This window comes from Pinus tabuliformis, chromosome 6, assembly GCF_031772625.1.
Source record: "Pinus tabuliformis cultivar Carrire ecotype Pingquan chromosome 6, CPIR1, whole genome shotgun sequence".
NCBI classification, from domain to species: domain Eukaryota; kingdom Viridiplantae; phylum Streptophyta; class Pinopsida; order Pinales; family Pinaceae; genus Pinus; species Pinus tabuliformis.
The window spans coordinates 244,252,307-244,272,289 of record NC_142292.1 but is presented as its reverse complement, the minus strand read 5'-3'; the positions used below and the strand labels follow the sequence as shown (position 1 = coordinate 244,272,289).

At 38.9% G+C, this 19,983-nt stretch overlaps 1 protein-coding gene across 5 annotated transcripts in view; it reads left to right on the top strand.

Moving 5' to 3' along the window:
- The window catches only part of LOC149258306 (organellar oligopeptidase A, chloroplastic/mitochondrial-like), a 403,930-nt gene that overhangs the window by 45,878 nt on the left and 338,069 nt on the right, over nucleotides 1-19,983 (top strand). For all 5 annotated transcript variants that reach the window (XR_016256794.1, XM_089415124.1, XM_089415109.1 and 2 more), the window contains exon 2: nucleotides 1,502-1,669. Coding sequence is in view for 4 of the 5 variants with exons in the window: in XM_089415124.1 (XP_089271250.1) it covers nucleotides 1,502-1,669 (168 nt within the window). In the remaining variant the exon portion in view is untranslated. The remainder of the gene's footprint in view (nucleotides 1-1,501; nucleotides 1,670-19,983) is intronic.

Sequence of the window (19,983 nt, the reverse complement as noted above, 5' to 3'; positions counted from 1 at the left end):
ACTCTGCATAATTGTTTGATCCTCTTCCCAGACCAATCTGATGTTTGAAAGAATGATTTTCCTGTAGGAAAAGAATTGCCCCTCCCCCACAAACACCATTTGCAAGGGATGCCCCATCAAAGTACTCCCAAGGGAGAGAAATGTTGATTTCTTCAACAGTGACATTCCGAGGAGCATGAACAAAATCCACTTAGGGAAGGAGTGAGTATATTACTAGAACTTGTGCAACCACTTTATCAGGAGAGGAAAGTTGATCTTGGAAAATGGATTTATTTCTTGCAATCCACACTCCCCAAGAAATGAGTGGGGGAATGTTCCTGAAATGTTTCACATTTATTTGTTCCCACCAGTGTTTCCATGTTTCAGAGAATCCAACTTATGTAGTGACATATTTATATGATATTAATCTTATATATCTCCATATATATTTATTTATTTAACATTCTAATCTTATAATATAATATTTAATAATATATATCCATTTATTATGGTATTTAATTATAGATATGCATTTATTAGGGGCTTAAATTATAATTAATACTTTAATTCATTAATTATAATCAAACCTTCATATTAATACATATATCATTACTACATTAATTTAATTTACCCTTAACATTAACTTTAACCTTCATTAATTTAATAATCATATCACCTCATTCAAATATTTAGTCGGCCATAGACTTTCCTCACTGTGATATTCGTGATGACCTATCTTCTATTAATACTCTTAACCCCTACTCTTCATCATTCTCAAGTCTTGACAATGGACCTTGTCGGTGGCTCTAGACGTCGACAATAAATATGACATTTGTGGATCTTCCTTTATTAATAAATAACTCCAACCATAGAAGCTTGAGAACTACATTTATTTTTGTTTTGATATGATTTTATATCATTCTTTTAGATCTTATGTGTCAGGACAAACATCATGTTTCAATATCGATATCTGATGTATCACTTGACATCTTATATATTGATTTGATTTTCATATTTAGTAGCAATGTGTTTGTTTGATGTTGGTGTTTTAGAAATTAAAAAATTGAAAAAAATGATTATTTTTGTATTTTTCCAAGTTTCCTAATAATTTCTGATATTTTCCCTGATATCGCTGATAATTTAAATTTTGGACCCCAGCGATAAATTGCTGGTAATGATAAATTGTTACATTGGTTAAAATGGATCTACGCTGGTGCATAATATTTGATGAAGACTTTTATATCAAATATAATTAGAGGAACCTGAATGTTTGTTCCATTAAGAATTGTAAAGGTCAGTTGGTGTACTTATTTCTTTTGTCAATGTTCATAATTTTTGTTAGTCTTCAGACTGTTCTATCACACTGAAGCTTCATATGTATTCAGTTATTTCTGGAAGAAGGTTTAAAATTTGAAACTTTATCTTGACAGTGGTACCAAGTATTCTGCCTTATTATGTGAATAATATGTTCTACGATTAATTTCAAAAACATTCTCATGACAGAGCAAGTCGTATTGTGCAGGAATATGATTTAGCTGAATTGGAAAGAACAGTACAGCCAACTTGGTCAGGGCTAGTTGAGCCTTTAGAGAAAATCATGGATCGTCTCTCCGTTGTATGGAGAGTTGTAAACCATCTTAAATCTGTCAAAGATTCTGAAGATCTTCATTCAGCTATTGAGGAAGTGCAGGTATGGTTTTACTCCAGATATGTTGTGCATGAAATATTATGATTGGTATTACTCAGTTCAAACTTTCTTGAGCAATATACTCGAAGTGCTAACTCTTGAAATCTCAAGGTAAATATTGTGAACTATCGTACTTTATATCAATTCGTTCCTAATAATAGAATGTAAATTAGGATCTCTAGATTTTTATTTTTTATTTTTATTTTCTGTGGTTCATGGTCCCCGGAGATTGGTGACCACTATGTCCATGAAATATTTGTACCAAGTAGATCTACCTGAAAGGATCACTTCCTACTGACTCAACCATGGAGCACAACCCTGAGAGTATCGAGAGAATTGAACCCATGATCTCTGAATCAAAGGTGCTTTAACGACGGCGACTCAACCAATTGAGCTAACTCTCGGGGCTAAATTAGGATCTCTAGATAATATCACTTAAGGATTTTATAAGCCCATTACCCATTTAACTTTATTTTGTCTGAAATTGTGATTATCAAACATTAAGGATAATAATGAAATGCATGAAAGAATTGGTGCAGTGATATGGTTTCCATTTCCTTTTACCAATTTGTAGTGTCCAAGAAAGTGAAATGATGAAAACCCTTACTAATGTATTATTATACTTGAAGTTTCAAAAGTTGAGTTACTAAAGAGGTTGAATGAGCCCTGTTGTCGCATAGAATGTCTAGGCACCACGACAATGCTTAGATCGGTGGCTGTCACTTTGATTCCCAATCTCTCCGTTTAAGTTGTCTCCCTACAGAAGGCTAAGGGGGGTAGACCCTATGGAAAAAATGGAATGAAGAGGAACTATTTGGGAACCAACTAGTTCGGGAGACACAATGAGGCGATCAAGTACTTGATTAAGATTTAGCAAGACTTAGAATTTGGTTAATACCAGTGCCTTATGGAGTCAACAATCTTGCTAGGGAAATGAAGACCAAGTAGTCGATTAGTCACTGCTTCTTAGGTGAATGATTATCTTATATGAAATGTAGATCCTAAAACTAATGTGAGATGCAAGAATCTTGGTTGATTTTAGTTAATTGCCTACTTAGATTTTGAATCCTTCAATCCTTTCTGTGTTGAGCCTGATTTCGTAGTAATTGGCAGAGAGAAGGTCAGGGGAAGCACACTAAGGTGTGATTAACTATACCTCTCCTGAACTTCTAACATACCCGGTGCCTCCGGCGCTGCAGAGCGCTGTGGCTCTAACGACTGCAAGGTCACCGTTTGAAGTGCTATTAAAACAAGCTTCTCAAGAAAAGACGGATGGAGATCTATCTGTCTATCGACCAAGCTTATGCTTGGAAGTAAATTTTATCTATGCAGAGCTAACCTATATGCAAATGCACCGGAAGATGAGATGAAGTTAGACTCGAGGATGGGGAAACACTTGTGTTGCTAAAGCCCTCAATTACACAAATGAGATGTTCGCTTTATTAGATGAAGACTTAAAGATAAAGTCTTGAAGATATTACAATTAAAACACTAGCTTGTTTTAAATCTTTTTGATACAATTTAGCTCAAAGAGAACAAAAACAACTTTGCAATTCGATATCAATGTCAAGAGATGCTCAAAGTATTCTTAGCTTAGGAAACAAAGATACACAATCTATTGTAATTCCACAACAAGATTCTTTAACAATCACTTGAAAACATTTGTAAAATGTCTAGCATGTAACGAGCATTAAATAATTCAAGCATTGACAACAAAATTCACAGATGCGCAATGTCTTAGCAATTAAATTTCAAGAGATACAAATACTTTAAACAACCACGAGATTTAAATGCTAACCAGTTCAGATCCTAGAATTTAAATGATTATGCTTAGTGACCCAAATCTAGGAAATTCACCACTTTCAAATAGTTAATCTTTAGATATAAAAATTTAAGCACATTTAACTATAGAGAAATGACAAATACTAATACCACAAAAGTTCACCTTTAGATTTTATCCTTGATAAATTTGATTAGTCTTTAGGAAAACTTTTTCAATATGCTTAAGCAAGACTTAATGTGGCAAATAAGAAGAATGTGACCGAAATAAATCAAAAGATTTAATAAATTTTAAATTTTTTTAACAGGCCAGAGGCCAAATAAAAATTTAAAATCTTTAAATGTGAAAACTTATTCCGATTTATTTTCTAGTCACACAAAATATGAAAGTGAAGCCCCTTCCTTATTTCTTAATTTTTTAGTTTTTTAGGGTTTTTGATTTTTATGATTTTTTTTTAGTTTTAGAGTTTTTAAAATTTTTTCTTTTTATGATTTTCAAAATCAAAAGCAAATAAAAAAAAACTAAAAAATAAAAATAAAAGTGAAATGAAAAAAAAAACAGAAGCGAATTTAAAAAAAAATGAATATAGCTAAAGCATAAAATAAAAAAGACCAAATATTAAACTAACCTAAAGCTAGGCTAATTCATAACAAAAATAAAAAGAAAAATCAAATGCACTAACACTTATTAACCCAAACTAACCCTAATACATAAAAAAAAAATCGAAGGTTTTTGTTTCGCTGATGCAGGTTTAGCCTGATGGCAACAACGTTTAGACGGAGGAGGCAGGTTGAGGCACGATGGAGGAGGGTGTTGTAGGAGCAAAGGGTGGAAGGGTGTGTGGTAGGGCTGCGAAGGTGAATGGAGCAGCAGAGGAGGATGGAACTACACGCAGGTGAAGGACTGAAAAATGCACGTGAAGGTTTGTAGTTTGGACAAGGTAGCACGCAGATATGGAGATGAAGGCCGAGGGAGCAATGGACGCGATAGGAACGAGGAGCTAGCATATTGAAAGCTGGAGGGTGAAGGATGCAGGTCAACGCAGGGATGGTAGCGAGATGGGTATGGAAGGCTGCGCGAAGTTTGAAGGGGAGGAAGGGTTTGCTACGGATAGTATGTAGCAAAAATCAATGGAGGACAAAATGCAAGGAAAGGGCAGTAGAAGGAATGTAGGTTTGGAGCAGAGAATGCGTAGAAGGGAGGGCTGGACAGAGCTGAGGGACTAGCACGCGGATGGGCAGGTTAGAAAAATCGAATAAACCTACTGGTGAATCGTTGATAGTAAAATTTTTCGAAAATCTCTTAAAGAAGAGGAAAAGCCCAGCAAGAATAATATCAAGGCAATAGAACAAATCCAAAATTTTCTGATAACTCCAGGCAGAAGAAGAAATTTTGAAGGCCTCAAGAAGGCAGCCCAAGCTCAAGACAAAACTAGAAAAATGAATTTCACACTTGCGCTTCAGATTTATCAATGAAACCCTCGAATGACAGTTCCCAGATTTAAAATATTCCAAAACCCTTGGACTGCAAAAATAATGCCCCTGCAGAAACTGGTTTTGAGGCTAGATCTTACCCTCTAGGGCCTAGATCTGGCTTCAAAATCAAACTTTGCCTTCAAATCTGCAACCTATTCTTGAAAACACAAACACCCAAAACCCAAATATAAATGAGACCCCAGAAAACCTAGTCCAGAAAATTAAAAAAAATAAAAATTACAGATCTATGCACAGGAACCGCAGATCTATCAGATCTGGCAAGTGTGAGTCCAACTCCGTTCCCAGATTTGATAATCTGAGGCTCTTAAAAGCCAGATTTATCAATTTAGCACATATTTTTTTTTAAATTTTAATTTAAATGGAGGTGCTTCGCCCAAAACCCTTCATGCATCAACAATAAAATTTCTTATGATAAGCCCAGGGTCCAATCAAGCTGGGTTCTTCAGAAAATACTAATTGGGAGTTGGCTGGTCCAACTGAAAACTTCCCCGAACGCCCGATGATCTAAAAAATCAAGAATTTCCTGCACAACTCAGTTCAACTATTAACGTGGAGCGAGAAAACAATAATAAAATTCAGATTTAATAGAGATAACTACTATTATATTCAAAACTTAAATTACCATTTAAACACCAGTGATTGAGCAAGATACCTGTGCTCAAATCATTCTTCAGAAAGCTATCATCAATGGCTAAAAGGAAATCTATGCATGAAAATAACACATCTTACAGCATTTCCACGAAGAGTAATACCAACAGAAATTAACTCCAAAGTGTTTCTTTATTGCTCATAAAAAAGATTACAAGAGAGCTTTTACTTAGCACTTGACTCAAATATCGAATGATCTCAACTGACAACTGACCTCCTATTTAAAGATAAATATTCCAACGGCTAGTTCGAGTGATCCTTGTCAAAGTGATCTTGACCGTTGATGAGGATCAAAACTTATTTTAATCTCATCCGTCGAAATTTTAAATATTGAGGAAATTTCGAAATTTTCAATTAAATGCATTTTAATTAATTCAAAAATTAAAATTTTGAATTAATTTCCTCAAAATTTTGACTTTGACTTAACCCCAGGGACCAAAGGCATAAAATTTAGCAAAATAATCAATTAACCTTAGTCCCTGGACCTCTTAAAATTTAATCTTTTAAAGGACCCACGAATTTTGTCTTTGGAAAATTTAAATTTACGTAGGACCTATAATTAATTAAATTTCTAGCTTAAGATTTTAATTAATTTTTACCAGAAGATTTTATTAATTAACCTATGAGGGGATAAATTATTTTTCTAACCCTCAAGACCCTTTTCATCATGATTTTTTACATTTTTTTTTACATCTCAAGGGGAAAAACCCATTTACAAAAAACCCTCACAGACTACCCAGTTCTGCGACACAAATATAATCTAGTAGATCAAGCAATTTGTCATAAAATAACCTAACCAAATAGTCAAAATTATTTCCAAATCACTTTTACATAGACTCGATCTAGAACACTAGGACTCCCCTAACATCCTAGTGACAAAATCTATTCCGGCTTTGGGGTAACGCTGAAGGAAAACTCTGCCGACCATCCGAGAATGGGTCGGTGAGACAAAAAACCTCCCAGAATGTAGATCGTCACCAGAAAATTAGATTTACCTAGGTAATTACATACACGACACGGATCTACTGAGATTATTTACAATTTACACATGCAGAAAGGGTTTACAATATAACATGATCAAGCTGATGATGATAGTCGAACGGCTTGAGCACGTCGATCAGGCGCTATCCCTTTTGCGAAACAAAAAGGGGGTGTACTGCTATGGGTCGTTGACACGTAATGGTCAACATCTGGCTCTACTTGGGGACACGTTGCTGCACTATAGGAATGTGAGAATCCAGAATCTGCATCCGCGCAACACACAATATAAAATAAGTAGCGTCCATTCCAAAATCATCATATAACATAAGCACAGGAAAGATATAAGCTCTTTGTTTATTAACTATCTAGTAACATGAAAAATAAATCTAATCCTAAAACAGAAATGAAATGCTGAAATGACAAGGTGTAGGGTTAGAAATAGAATATAGAGGATGCCCCATGGAATTATATGTCATCTTTGAAGAATAGCTTGAACATTTGGCCATTCGCAGGTAAGTCGAGTGGTTCACCATCCAATCTGCTCAAGTGGAATGAATTTGGCCCAACAATGTCTTGGATAATGTATGGTCCTAGCCACAAACTGTCAAATTTCTTATGTTTTCCCGGTTTTTCATTCTTGCGATCCCAAAGGAGTACCATATCTCCAACCTGCAAAGATCTAGATCGAGATGATTTATCAAAGCTTTTCTTAATGTTAGATTGACTTTTACATATATTATCAAACGCTGTCCTACGAGTTTCATCCAACTCCACAATTTGATCAATTCTATTTTGAACAACATCTTTATTAGTGGAAAAATGCTGAAGGAGTTGATAAGATGGCAATTTCAGGTGCACAGGTAAAGTTACACCCAAGCCATAAACTAATTCAAAGGGACTTTTACTAGTAGCTTTCTTTTTAGTAATCCATCTGCCCATAAAGCATACTTGATTTTGCTATCCGAAGATCGCTTATTATCTCCTACTATCTTTTTGATAATAGTTATGAGATTTTTATTACTTGATTTAGCAAGTCCATTACCCTGAGGATAGTAATTTGATGAATGAGATAAGACAATGCCATACTTGAAACAAAAAGACGAAAATTCTGAAGAACCTAAAAGCCTTCGCATTATCAGTAGTGATCTTAGCAGGGACACCAAATCTAGTAATGATATTATTTTCAATGAAATCTATAATGACCTTTTCAGTGGCATTCTCAGCAGGGATGGCTTCAACCCATTTAGTGAAATAATCGATAGTAGCCAAAATTCATGAGTAGCCATTGCTAGAATTTTCATGAAACTTCCCGATGAAGTCCAGACCCCAATGCTGAAAAGGTGCTTCAACAACGACAGGTTGTAAGGGCAAGGCAACAAGCTTTTGTTTCCTAGTGAACAGTTGGCAGGCTTGACAACTTCTAACAAACTTATGCACATCAGAAAAAATCGAAGGCCAATAATAACCTGCTCTCAAAATTTTGTGGGCAGTAGTTCTAACAACATAACGACCACCACAAAACCCTGAATGAAACTCAAAAACTAACTTCCTGGACTCAATTTCGTCAACACACCTAAGTACTATGCCCTTAGGATTTCTCCATCCAAGGCCATGCTTCATGAGGCAATACTTAGTGGCTTTTAATCTAAGAGTCCTTTTCTTATGAGCGACTAAATGGTTAAGACATGTAAGATTTATCAAGTAATAAATAATGTCATTGTACCACTCATGTTCTCCTAATCTTTGCATCTGAGGTGAATATGAATCGTTTTTTTTTTTTTTAACAAGTTCGGTTGCTATGTATTAATCTGAAAAAAGAAAAGGGCATATTGCCATACATGAGGTGCTTCTTGAGCGTTACAGATCCAAGGAGATACAAAATAGTTCCATTCCTGGGTCCTGATCCTATTGCTTCTAACTATTAGACATCTATTGCTACTATAGATTCGCACAAACTGGAGACACCAAAACTTACACCTGCAGCACATAGCTAATCAATTTCGATATGGCTAATCTTTCTTGCTGTTGAGTCCTCCGGGTTCTGATCAGCTTCGATTGGTTTTGCACTGGAGGAGGATGAAACAACCTTGTGTTTTTTCTCCATAATATCCCTTAAAATTGAGAGTGATTCCTCTGCATGTGCGCAGCGATTGCTAAGACCGCTAAACTGCTCGTGAAGGGAATGAACTCGATGAAGAAACAAGTTCATCTCTGCCCGGTATTTATTGTGGAGGATTTTGCACTGCTCATCAAATTTTGCCTCCAGATTCCGAATTTGATCAGCATGTCTGGCCTCCATGCTATGGACTTGGTCTTCCAGAATCCTTTGCTGCTCACGAACCTCTTCAAACTCTTCCTGCAGGTCGCGGCAATGGAAACATTGCTCCGGGCGCTCCATGGATTTCACTTTTCGAATGTAAATTCGCTGATGGGCTAGCTCTCTGTTCTTTACTGCTGTCGCCTCTCTGTTACAGAGACTTTGGAGCTTGTCTCTGGTGATGCCCTCTGAGTCCCCTGGAGGGAGATTATCGACACCGTTTGCTATTCGAATAGAGGAGACACTGAGGGGAAGAGCGTTAGCACAGATAGCTTCTCTAGAATGGTGAATACTGTGTCTCGGGCCAGGTATAAATAGCATTTCTACACCAATGGGGCGGGAACCATCCTGTGCGTTTCCATGGCTGATCCACGCAACCCAATGCGTATCTGAAGTGGAGCTGCTATTCTGATTGGCAGGACGATTGCTTCTTGCAGTTCGGCGGATTCCCATGCTTTGATCGGATTTCTCAATCCAATTTCTGAATGGATTTCCTTCCTTCATGCCTGCTCTGCTCTGTGCGAGTTGACTGTAATCGTGTGAAGGGTGAGGTCCGATGAGAAGGGAGGGCTGAATTGACTGCCCAGTCTGTCTCCTGACATAATTTCTTGCTTCCATACCCAGATTGTCTTCTGTTCTGTTGATATTCCTGCAAATGCGGATTCTGTTGATTGAAGTGCCGCATGCTTGAGCTGAGTGTGCGATCATGGTAATAAGTGGGTTGAAACTCTGCCATTACAGCTGAGGTGGCCTTTGGGTCGGTCACATGCCTTGTTGGCGTAACTGTCCGCCTTTTTGTTGAGACCCCGCAGAATGTGATAATAACAGACCTCCTCCATCGAGTCATGAAGAATCTGATTTCTATTGTTGATTTGCTGAAGAAGAGCGTTAGGCGAGGTCTGCCTAAGCACCATTAGTCGTATTATAATTGCAGAGTCGCCGAAGATGGTTGCTTTTTTAATGCCTAGCCTGATCAGTTGCGTGAGCCCTTGAAACAGGGCCAAACCTTCAGCCCTGTTGTTTGATAATTCACCTAACCCCCATTCAAATTGAAGGATCAACTCACCATTGCCATTACATATGAATCCTCCTGCCCCTGCTTTACCGGGATTAGACTTTGAGGCTCCATCAAAAAACATGTGAAACCTATTGCAGTTGCTCAACCATTGAGCAAATTCTTCCTCTGTGTATCTCAGTTTCCAATCATTACTTTTTCCATTCTGCTGTAAATTCTCATTTCTCGTTATCTGGCCACTGATAGCATTGTCATGCCCATAGCTAAGCAAATTTCTTTCTTCTATACTGAGATAGTGAGCCTCGATCTTGCCTTGAGTGCGGGTGATGATTGTTTCCACTGCTAAGCTCTTGGCTTTGTGACAGATAACCCTTAAGTTGTGATCCTTGTCTTGAAAAACTTTTTTATTTCTAGCCAACCATATGTTCCAAACCAAAGTTAAAGGAATTGTGTTCCATATCCTCTGAGTTAGATTGCTCTTCTTACCCTTCCAAGGGCAATTTTTCTTCCAACTAAGAGCAGTTTCAGCTATAGTTACCTTTGGTTCCCATGCCACCTCCCCTATTGAGGCCATGTTTTCCCAGCACTTTTTAGCTATTTGACAGTCAAGGAACAAATGTTGCATTGTTTCTTCAGCTTGACAACAGATTGGACACCAAGAGGGTCCCATTATACCCCTCTTTTTTAAGTTCTCTGAGGTTAGGATCTTACCTTTCAGAAGGAGCCAGAAGAAGAATTTTACTTTGGGAGGGGCTTCCGCTTTCCAAGCCAGTTTCCAATGAGCCCAAGTGGCCTGTGGAGAAACGCTTTCACATAATCGTTGATACCCTGCTTTGACTGTATAGAGAGTTCCTGTAGGATCCCAGCGATAGCCGTCTTTAATTCCTCTTTGGACCGGAGCTTTGCTGTGCAATAAATTCTTCAGGGCTAGAAAGCTTGTTTCGAGTTCCCTTGGGTAATCCGGAAAGGACCAGCCTGTCCAAGCTTGAGTATGATTTCCCCACTGCGTTATTTGAGCTAGATTCCATATTCCTCTGTTATTGAGCCAACTGATAGCTGGGATTGCCTCAATATTGGATCCTATAGAGCTCTGGCCTAATATTCTGTCATTAGAGATACTGATGCTGCTGCCTTCCCCGGGAATTTTTGAGATATGTTGGGCCATGAGGGGGATGATTTTCTTGCACAATTTCCAAATGTTAGTGCTGTCCCTGTTGGGAACATTAGTGTCTAACAGTTGATGCCTAGTACTATTTAGATATTTGGCTTCAAGGACTGTTTTCCACCAAGCTGAATCTCCTGTAATTAACCTCCAAACCAATTTTGCCCCAAGGGCTAAGTTTAGCAGATGAGGGGATCTTAATCCAAGTCCTCCTTTCTCAAGGGGCTGGATGACATTCTTCCACTTGACTAGGTTGAACTTCTTTTTCTCCGTCTTACCTCCTTGCCAAAGGAAGTGTCTGAGAGCCTTTTCCATTTTGTTATGTAAAGCCATTGGAGCTTGAATCAAAGAGAAGCGGTAGATGGGCAGAGAAATCAGACCTGATTTTAGAAGTACTAAGCGGCCTGCTGGATTCAGCCACATAGATCCCCATTGTTGAATTTTCCTTTTAATTTTGTCAAGAATTCCACTCCAAATGTCAATCTTCATAGGGCCAATACCGACTGGCATCCCAAGATAATTGAAATGGCTCCATTCCAGCTTGTGTGAGACTCCAAGAATGTTTGCAATGTTGTGTATGATATGATGCGTTGCATTCCAACCATAGACACAACTTTTAACTTGATTAACCTTTCCTCCCGAATATTCCATAAATTGGTCGAGAATTTTTTTGAATCTCCTTGCAATGGTGATTGATGCACCACCCATCAAGAGGGTGTCGTCTGCAAATTGTGAATGGTTGATGTTTTTTGTGCCCTGCTCAAATTGGATGCCCGTGATGAGGCCAACTCTTCGGTTGTAATCCAAGGCTTTGCTGAAGGATTCAGCCATAAGAATAAATAAATACGGGGACAGAGGGCAGCCTTGCCTAAGGCCTCGGGAAGATTGAAAGGCATCACAAGGTCTCCCGTTGACCAAGGGGGAGATCCAAGGATTGGAGATGCAAGCTTTAATCATGCTTATAAATGAGGCGTTGAATCCCATTTTGTGTAAAACTGCAAAAAGAAAGGAATGTCTGACCCTGTCAAATGCATTGGCAAGGTCAAGTTTTAGGACAAAGCCTTTTTCCCCTCGACTTTTGCTAGAGTGTATAGCTTCTTGTACAAGAAGAATGGAGTCTGATATATGTCGATTAGGCAGAAATCCACCTTGATTTTCTGAGATTAAAGTGGATAGGTGAGGCTTGAGTCTAGTAGATAGGATTTTAGTAATAATTTTGTAAGCAGAATTGCATAGAGATATGGGCCGAAATCTAGAGAAGGTGGAAGGCCTGTTTTCTTTTGGGATAAGAGCAAGGTAGGTTGAGTTGGTGAAGCCCCCCAATTTGCCTTTTCGGAGGGACCAGCGAATCATTTTTAGAAGGTCTTTTTTTATCAGATGCCAATATTCTCTATAAAAGCTTATTGGAAACCCATCGGGACCTGGAGCTTTGTCCGGATGGAGGCTCCATATTGCTGTTTGTACCTCATCTTCTTCTATTTCTTGCGTTAGCTTACTATTCATACCTTGTGTGACATTGCTCGTCATGTGCTGTAGTAGGCTTGAATAATCCTCCTCGCTTTTGTCCTCAGATAGCAAATTTTTAAAATGGGTGGTTGCAGCTGCTTTTATGGATTCTTGAGTTTCATGGCTTATTCCTTCACTATCTTTGATTTTACTCACAGCGTTTCTTGTCTTCCTGACTGTAGCTTGCTTGTGAAAATATGAGGTATTCTTATCTCCATCACGCAACCACAACTGTCTAGATTTTATCCTCCATTTAATCTCCTCATCTCTAACTGTTTGTCTAAGCTGGGCATACAAACTTATCTCGTCTTCTTTTGCTTGCTGTGTTAGACCCGACGCCTCTATGTTTTGCTGGACTGTCTCAAGACTTTTTTTTAAGTCTTTTTTGATGATCTCAGGTTCCTGATAGTTACTCTTTGCCCAAGATTTGAGGGCCTGCCGAGTTTGCTTCAGTTTGGATTCCCAAATATAAGCTGGGGAACCCTCCACGTGCTGGGTCCACGCATGCATCACTGCGTCTCTGGCTGTAGGGATTCGATTCCAGAGGGGAGAATATCTAAAAGGGAGGGGTCCCATCTGGCCGTGATTGAGCAGAGTGAGAGTGATTGGGTAATGGTCTGAAGCAGAAATGTTGAGAATATCAGACTGACCGGAAGAGAAGGAGGAGAGAAAAGCAATGTTAATGAGGAAGCGGTCAAGTCTTTCCATTATGTTTCCTGCTCCAAGACGCCTGTTGCTCCATGTATATCTTCTATTCTTAGGCTTTATATCCACTAATTCTTTCTCTTGCATAATATGCTCAAGCTTGCTTCTGAAAGGATCTGAGTTAAAATTTCCTCCTCTTTTCTCATTACTGTGCATGACCAGATTTAGGTCCCCGGCAAGAATGATATTGCTGTCCTGATCTTCTTCAATACTTGTGTTCAAAGTATTCCAGCAAACTTCCTTTTCCCTGTGATGGTTTGGTGAATACACATTATAAATTTTAACCTCAGCTCCATTGTCCTTACTTTCTAGTTTAACACTGATCCAGTTCTGATGTATTTTAATGAGGCCGCAGTTCCATCTGCTGTTGTCCCACATTGTTAGAATGCCTCCCGATGCTCCTCTAGCTTCACTGGCACATCCACTATATTGTTTTTGCTGGGAAATGAGTCTGTTGATTTCTGACTGGTCTAGCTTTGTCTCTTGAATGAGAATAATTTCAGGCTTTTCACTTTGTATCAGCTCCCTAAGGGCTGCTTTCTTGGAGGGGTGCCCTAATCCCCTGCTATTCCAAGATAGCAGCTTCATCATGATTTACCTGGGTTATGGAGAGGTGCCCGCCTCTCTTTGCCTTTATTGTTGTTTTCCTTATCCGAGTGTCCGAGGATATAGGATTCAATAGGGGTCTGGGATCCCATTGCTATATCTTTCTGAGCATTTTCTTCTCTGTGCTGCTTTGCTGATTTCCTGCCAGGTCCATGCTTTTTTGGAATGTCGCTGGGCGCTCCATGATCCTTTGAAGAACTTCTAGTGATTCTTATGGGGTTTGAATCAGGAGAGGGCTGGGAAGATTGAGGGGGAGAGGAGTGAGGCTGCGGATCAGATGAAGTGAGGTCCTGTTCGGGGTCTTCCTCAGAAAGGGAAGCAAAGGGATTGTTTGATGGGGGAATGGAGGGATCTGAGCGTCGAGGGGGGGAGGAGGGTATGTGAGGATGGGGCTGCTGAGGGGATGAGGGCGGGTGCTGAGGCGGTGAATGAGGATGTGAAGGAAGAGGCTGGGAAGGCCCAGGAATTTCAGTTTCAGCTTGCTTCAGGGGGGGGTTCGATTTTTTTCTCTTTACCGTTTCCCACTGTCCTTCTTGCTCTGTTGAATCTACATTTATAAGTTTTGGGCATCTATTAGCAAAATGTCCATATTCGTGACATACCTTGCACTTGAAGGGGATCTGCTCGTAGTCCAGCTGTTGGATATGGCACCAGTCGTCCACTTTCAGTTTGATTGCCTCCGGAAGTCCGCGACCCAGATCAACTTCCACGCATATTCGCGCACAGGCCTGCATGTTATCCTTGGGTTCACTTCGGTCTATGTATTTTCCGACCGCGTTCCCGATAGCTTTGACCGAATCATCTCCCCAGCAGTGAAGAGGAAGATGAGGGAGTCTGACCCAAACAGGAACAACACTTGGGATGTCCAGCTCGGGATCAAAGTCCGGAGTCCACTTGTTGAGGTAGAGACCTCTGGAATCCATGAAGTAAGGTCCGTTTCGAAAGATTAGATCCTTGTCCTCCTTGGTTTCAAAATGAAAAGTAAAGTATCCTCTGCCACAAAATCTTATAGCTATTTTCCCTTGGGTCTTGTCTGCCCAGTTACGCTCCACCCATCTTTGCACAGTTTTGGGTGAGGGCCATAACCCTGTGAATTGGCCGATTAATCCTTTCTCAGCAAGCGAGATGGCTGCCATGCGAGGAATAGCCGGAGGCAAATGTACTTCCTGTAGCACATCTAGTTTCTTTACGAACTTGGTTGCTGTAGGTCTTTGCCTTTGCTGAGGCAACGATTTCACCAGATTGGAAAAGGCCTGCTGCAAGTCCGGATCCCCTCCGGGAGGATCCGGAGGATCCATGGGACAGTTCTAATGGCAGAGACGCAGAGGCGCAGTCGCAGAGAGGAGCCAGGGGCCGAGAGCAGGCTCAGGCGCGCGCGCGCAGAGCTGCAGCTAGGTCAAGAACGAAAAATGAATATGAATCGTTAAGACAAATCAAAACAAGAGCTTTTTCATTACCTTTGGTCATCATTTGAGCTAAGCCTTGGCCTTTGACTAACTTGGTGGGTCTAATCTCTAAATCATATTCTTGTATTTTAGTGACCCACCTAGCACGAGTCCCTAAGCAATCAGTTTGAGTTAATATATCTTTAACCGCAGAATGTGGGACAAAAGCAATGATTTTGGAATAATCCACATAAGCCTTGAAATGCTTAAGAGATTTGACCAAGGCATAGGCTTGCTTTTCCATGGTATTCTATTTTAATTCAGAATTTTGGAGCACTCTACTCATGAAAGCAATAGGCTGCTCGTGGCCATCCTTATTTTTCTGCAATAAGACACCAGCGATGGTATCTTCAGAAGCGAAAGAGAAAATCATGAAATCCTTAGAGTAATCATGACTGACTAAAACAGGGGCTTTTGCAATAGCACCTTTGATTTCTTGAAAAGCCTTTTTGCCATCTTCTTTCCAAATAAATTTTACATCTTTTTTCAGCAGACTTTGAATATGCTTAGCTACTTCCGCGTAATTTGGAATAAATCTTCTAAGAAAATTTGTTTTTCCAAGAAAAGACTGAAGGGATTTAAGACTATGGGGAAGAGGAATCTTTTGGATTGCCTCAATTCTTTCAGGATCAATCTTGATTCCATCTTTAGAAATGATGTGACCAAGTAATTTCCCTTCAGTTACCTAAAAACAGACTTAGCCGAATTTAAAGAAATCCCGTACTCTCTACATTTATCGAAAACTTGCCTAAGATGACTTATATGACTAAACCATTCTTAGAAAAAACAGTAAGATCATCTTGATAAATTTCGATAAACTTCCCAATTAAACCTTTGAAGGCATTATCCATAGCCCTTTGAAATGTAGCCCCAACATTGGTTAAACCAAACGACATTCTAATATATTCGAAAGTACCCCATGGTGTGGTGAATGTAGTTTTGTGATGATCCTCCTTCTTAACCCATACCTGATTACATCCAGAAAAACCATCTAACAATGACATCATTCCAGAACCAGTTACTCTTTGCAACATTGTTTCCATGTTTGGCAAAGGGTAATTATCTTTCTTACATGCTAGATTAAGGTTTTGAAAATCGACACATAGTCTTATTGTACCATTCTTTTTCCTAACAATCACCAGGTTGGAACACCATGTTGAATGCCTCGTTTGAGCAATAATTCCTGCTGCAAGCATCTTTGAAAGCTCCTTTTGAACCAAAGGGGCTAACTTAGGATTTATTTGCCTAAACTTTTGACGAAGGGGTTTAGCATTTTCATCTTTCAAAGGGATAGTGTGCTCCATGACATCTTGCGTATAACCCTTTAATTCATCATAAGAAAATATGCTAAAACATCTCGATATTCACGAAGTAAATTGGTTAACATTTTTCTTTCTTCAACATTAGTACCCTTGCCAATTTTGATAATCTTTGGATCCCTAGAAGTACCAATGTTTAACTCGATGTATTCGCCTGGATCCATTTTACTTTCCTCTTTCATCTTTGTGGCATCATGTCGATCAAAGTGCTGTTCTAAAGAAACCACATTCCTAGGAGTAGGATTTATGATATCTTCATGATCATCAGATCCATCCTCCTTAGAATCTATCCGAAAATTTTCAAACTCATCCAAATTATCAAGAAAACGAATCACTAGTTTCTCGTCATCAAAAACTTGCCAATGCTCTGAGTTATCTGGAACAGAAGGCTTAAATATAACTTCCATTTTTATCTTATCCTTAATCAGTCCATCAGATAACTACAAAGTAGAAGTAGCTACGACAAGCTCATCTGCCGAACTATTTTGCTCTCTTGGGATAGCCTCAAGGTCAAGGGCATCAAAGTATTCCATAGTATCCCATACAACATTTCTATAATTCTTTAACCTTTGATTTTTACATGTCAATTTATTTTTAATTTGCATGATAATTAGGTCAGAATCCCCCTTGATGCTAAGCAACTTAACTCTTAAAGCCTTTGCCAACTCAAGACCCAACAACAAAGCCTCATATTCAACAACGTTGTTGGTTGCTTCAAATTCCAGTCGATAGGCAAACTTGAAAATATGACCAAGGGGAGATTTTAATACTATTCCTGCACTTTTACCGTGCCTAGATGATGCACCATCAAAATACATGTACCAAACTTTATCCTTGAGATCCCCAATTTTTTTTATCAACCTTATCATCGGGAAGAACTATGGAATTAGACAGGATAGCATAATTCCCAATGTCAAATTGTTCTTTAATTATCTCATTATGAGGTCTCTTGGGATCTTCAACATGGAATCTTCTCTCAGGCTCTCTATTAAGTCTCACAAAACCATCACCTCTAGGAGAAGGAATCATAGCATATGACCAATTCATTTGAATACTCCCTCCTAGATCAGAGGCCCATTTTCTAGATAAAAGCATACCCCAAGCATCAGGCACATCAACAACAACAATGTCCATAACAATCATAATGTCAGGGTAAACTGATAAATGAACTTGTAAATCCTTGATCAGACCATGAACTTCAATCTTCTTAGAATCCATGGCACATATATTGTAGTAAGGCTTAGAAACTCTTAAATTAAGCTGTTCCATGACCCTCTTGGTCATGACACAAGCTGACACACCAGAATCCAGCATGCAATTATTCAATTTATATCCATTAACCATCAAAGTAATAAAGAAAGGCTGATGATCCTTGTTATTTGAATCTAAACTTTGCAAATATATAGGAGCATCCTAATAATCAACCTCTGGTGCCTTCTGTTGAGAAACATTCACTGGAGGAGCTTTAATAGCTTTTAGTAACTTAGCCCTTTGGGAAGGAATGTTCGCAATCTTGGAGACAGGAACCCAAATTTTCGCATTATTAAACCAACTTCCCAAATCGACATCTAATCCAGAGTTTGAACCCGGGTTAAAAATTCGAGGGGGAATTTGATTCCCGCTTTGATCTTTATCCCTTCTTTGATAAGTTAAACCCTTATCTTTAGCAATTTCCATGATTCGCTCTGGAGAAGGCTTTTCACCATATAATTTAACCATCATATCATCTTCATTCTCAAAATTATTAAAAGTTGATGTAGGAGTCATAACATCTCCACTGTTTTCCTTAACTTCTATCCAGTGTTTCATACACAGAGCAAACTCTTTACCCACTACATTTATTTGATTACCTGCCCCAAACATTCCATTATCCAAAATCCTTCTAACTATGGGGCAAGTAGCCTCCTCATGAAGAGCATCACAAGCCCGACAATAAGGTGGAGCGTCATCGACCAAATTAGTATGTTCAAGCAGATTAGGTGGTCTCTGCTCACTAGATTGACCTTTCTTCTGCCAATTATTATTTCGATTATTATTATTATTTCTAGGTTGGAAATTTTGTGTTTGAGCTCTTTCCATTTGGACTAACCTATTCTGCAAAGTAGTTATTTCCTTAGCATGGTTAGAGGTTAATTTCGCTTGGTTAATCTCCATGCTTTCAATTTTTTGTAGTAATTTTTGAACAAGATCGTTATCAGGTTCTTGAACCTCTTTTCCTTTAGGTTCTTTCAATTTCGTTGAAGCCTTATCAAAACCTGGGATTTCAGAGTTCCAGATGCTGCCTTATCCTTTTCAAGCTCTACTGGTAAAGCTTGATAATCCCTATAATCAGGAAGTTTAGCACGTCTTAACTCATAAGAAGGCTCAAGGCTAAAGACATCAATATAAAAGTCCCGAAGAGATTTATCAGTAGGTTTATAATCTTGAGGTAATTCCTTAATGATATCATTGAACCTCTTGTTAAATTCTTTTGCGGTCTCATTTTCTCTCTTTTTAATGATATTGATAGCTTTTACGAGATGCCTTCCTTCTCTCTTATCTCCATACTTTTCCTTAAAGGCATTAACAATCGATTGCAAAGAATCAAATGAATTTTGAGGCTTTTCCGTAAACCAATCTAAAGCATCCCCCTCCAAGGTAAGAACAAAAAGGGTCATTTTTGCATCTTCATGATTAAAATCAGTAGCCCTTGCATACTTACCTAGCCATGAACTAAAAGATTTTACATGAGAGTTAGCACTAACTGCATTATTGCCCTGAAAGATAGGCAATTTATCCATCCCATGCTTTGGAATATCATTGGGATAACCTTGAATGTTAGCAAAGTTACAAGGGGTGAATATGTCCATGATGTCATGCTCGACCGGGTTAGTAAAAAGCAAATGAATATCAGAGAGGGCTTCTTGTTCGAGATTAACAAGAAGGGTACGAGAAGAGAGTTTGTGTAATCGTACTCTGAGAGCCCTTTCAGGATCAGGAGCAGGATTAACCAAACTACTTGGATGTCTTCTAGTATACACTCTTGCAGAAGATAGATGAAGTGGAGTTGCCACTTAGACAAAAAGTCTAATTCGGAATAACCCGAAAGGAAAGAGCCAAGGGCAAGGAACTTATCTTGGCAAGAGACGAAAGGATGAGAGGAAAGAAATGAGATGAATGTCGAAGGAACCAAGGACAGAAAAAACTCTATCCCCGGCAATAGCGCCAAAAATGTTGTCGCACAGAATGTCTAGGCACCGTGACAACGCTCAGATCGGGGGCTGTCACTCTAATCCCTAATCTTTTCGTTTAAGTTGTCTCCCTATAGTAGCCTAAGGGGGGTAGACACTATGGAAAA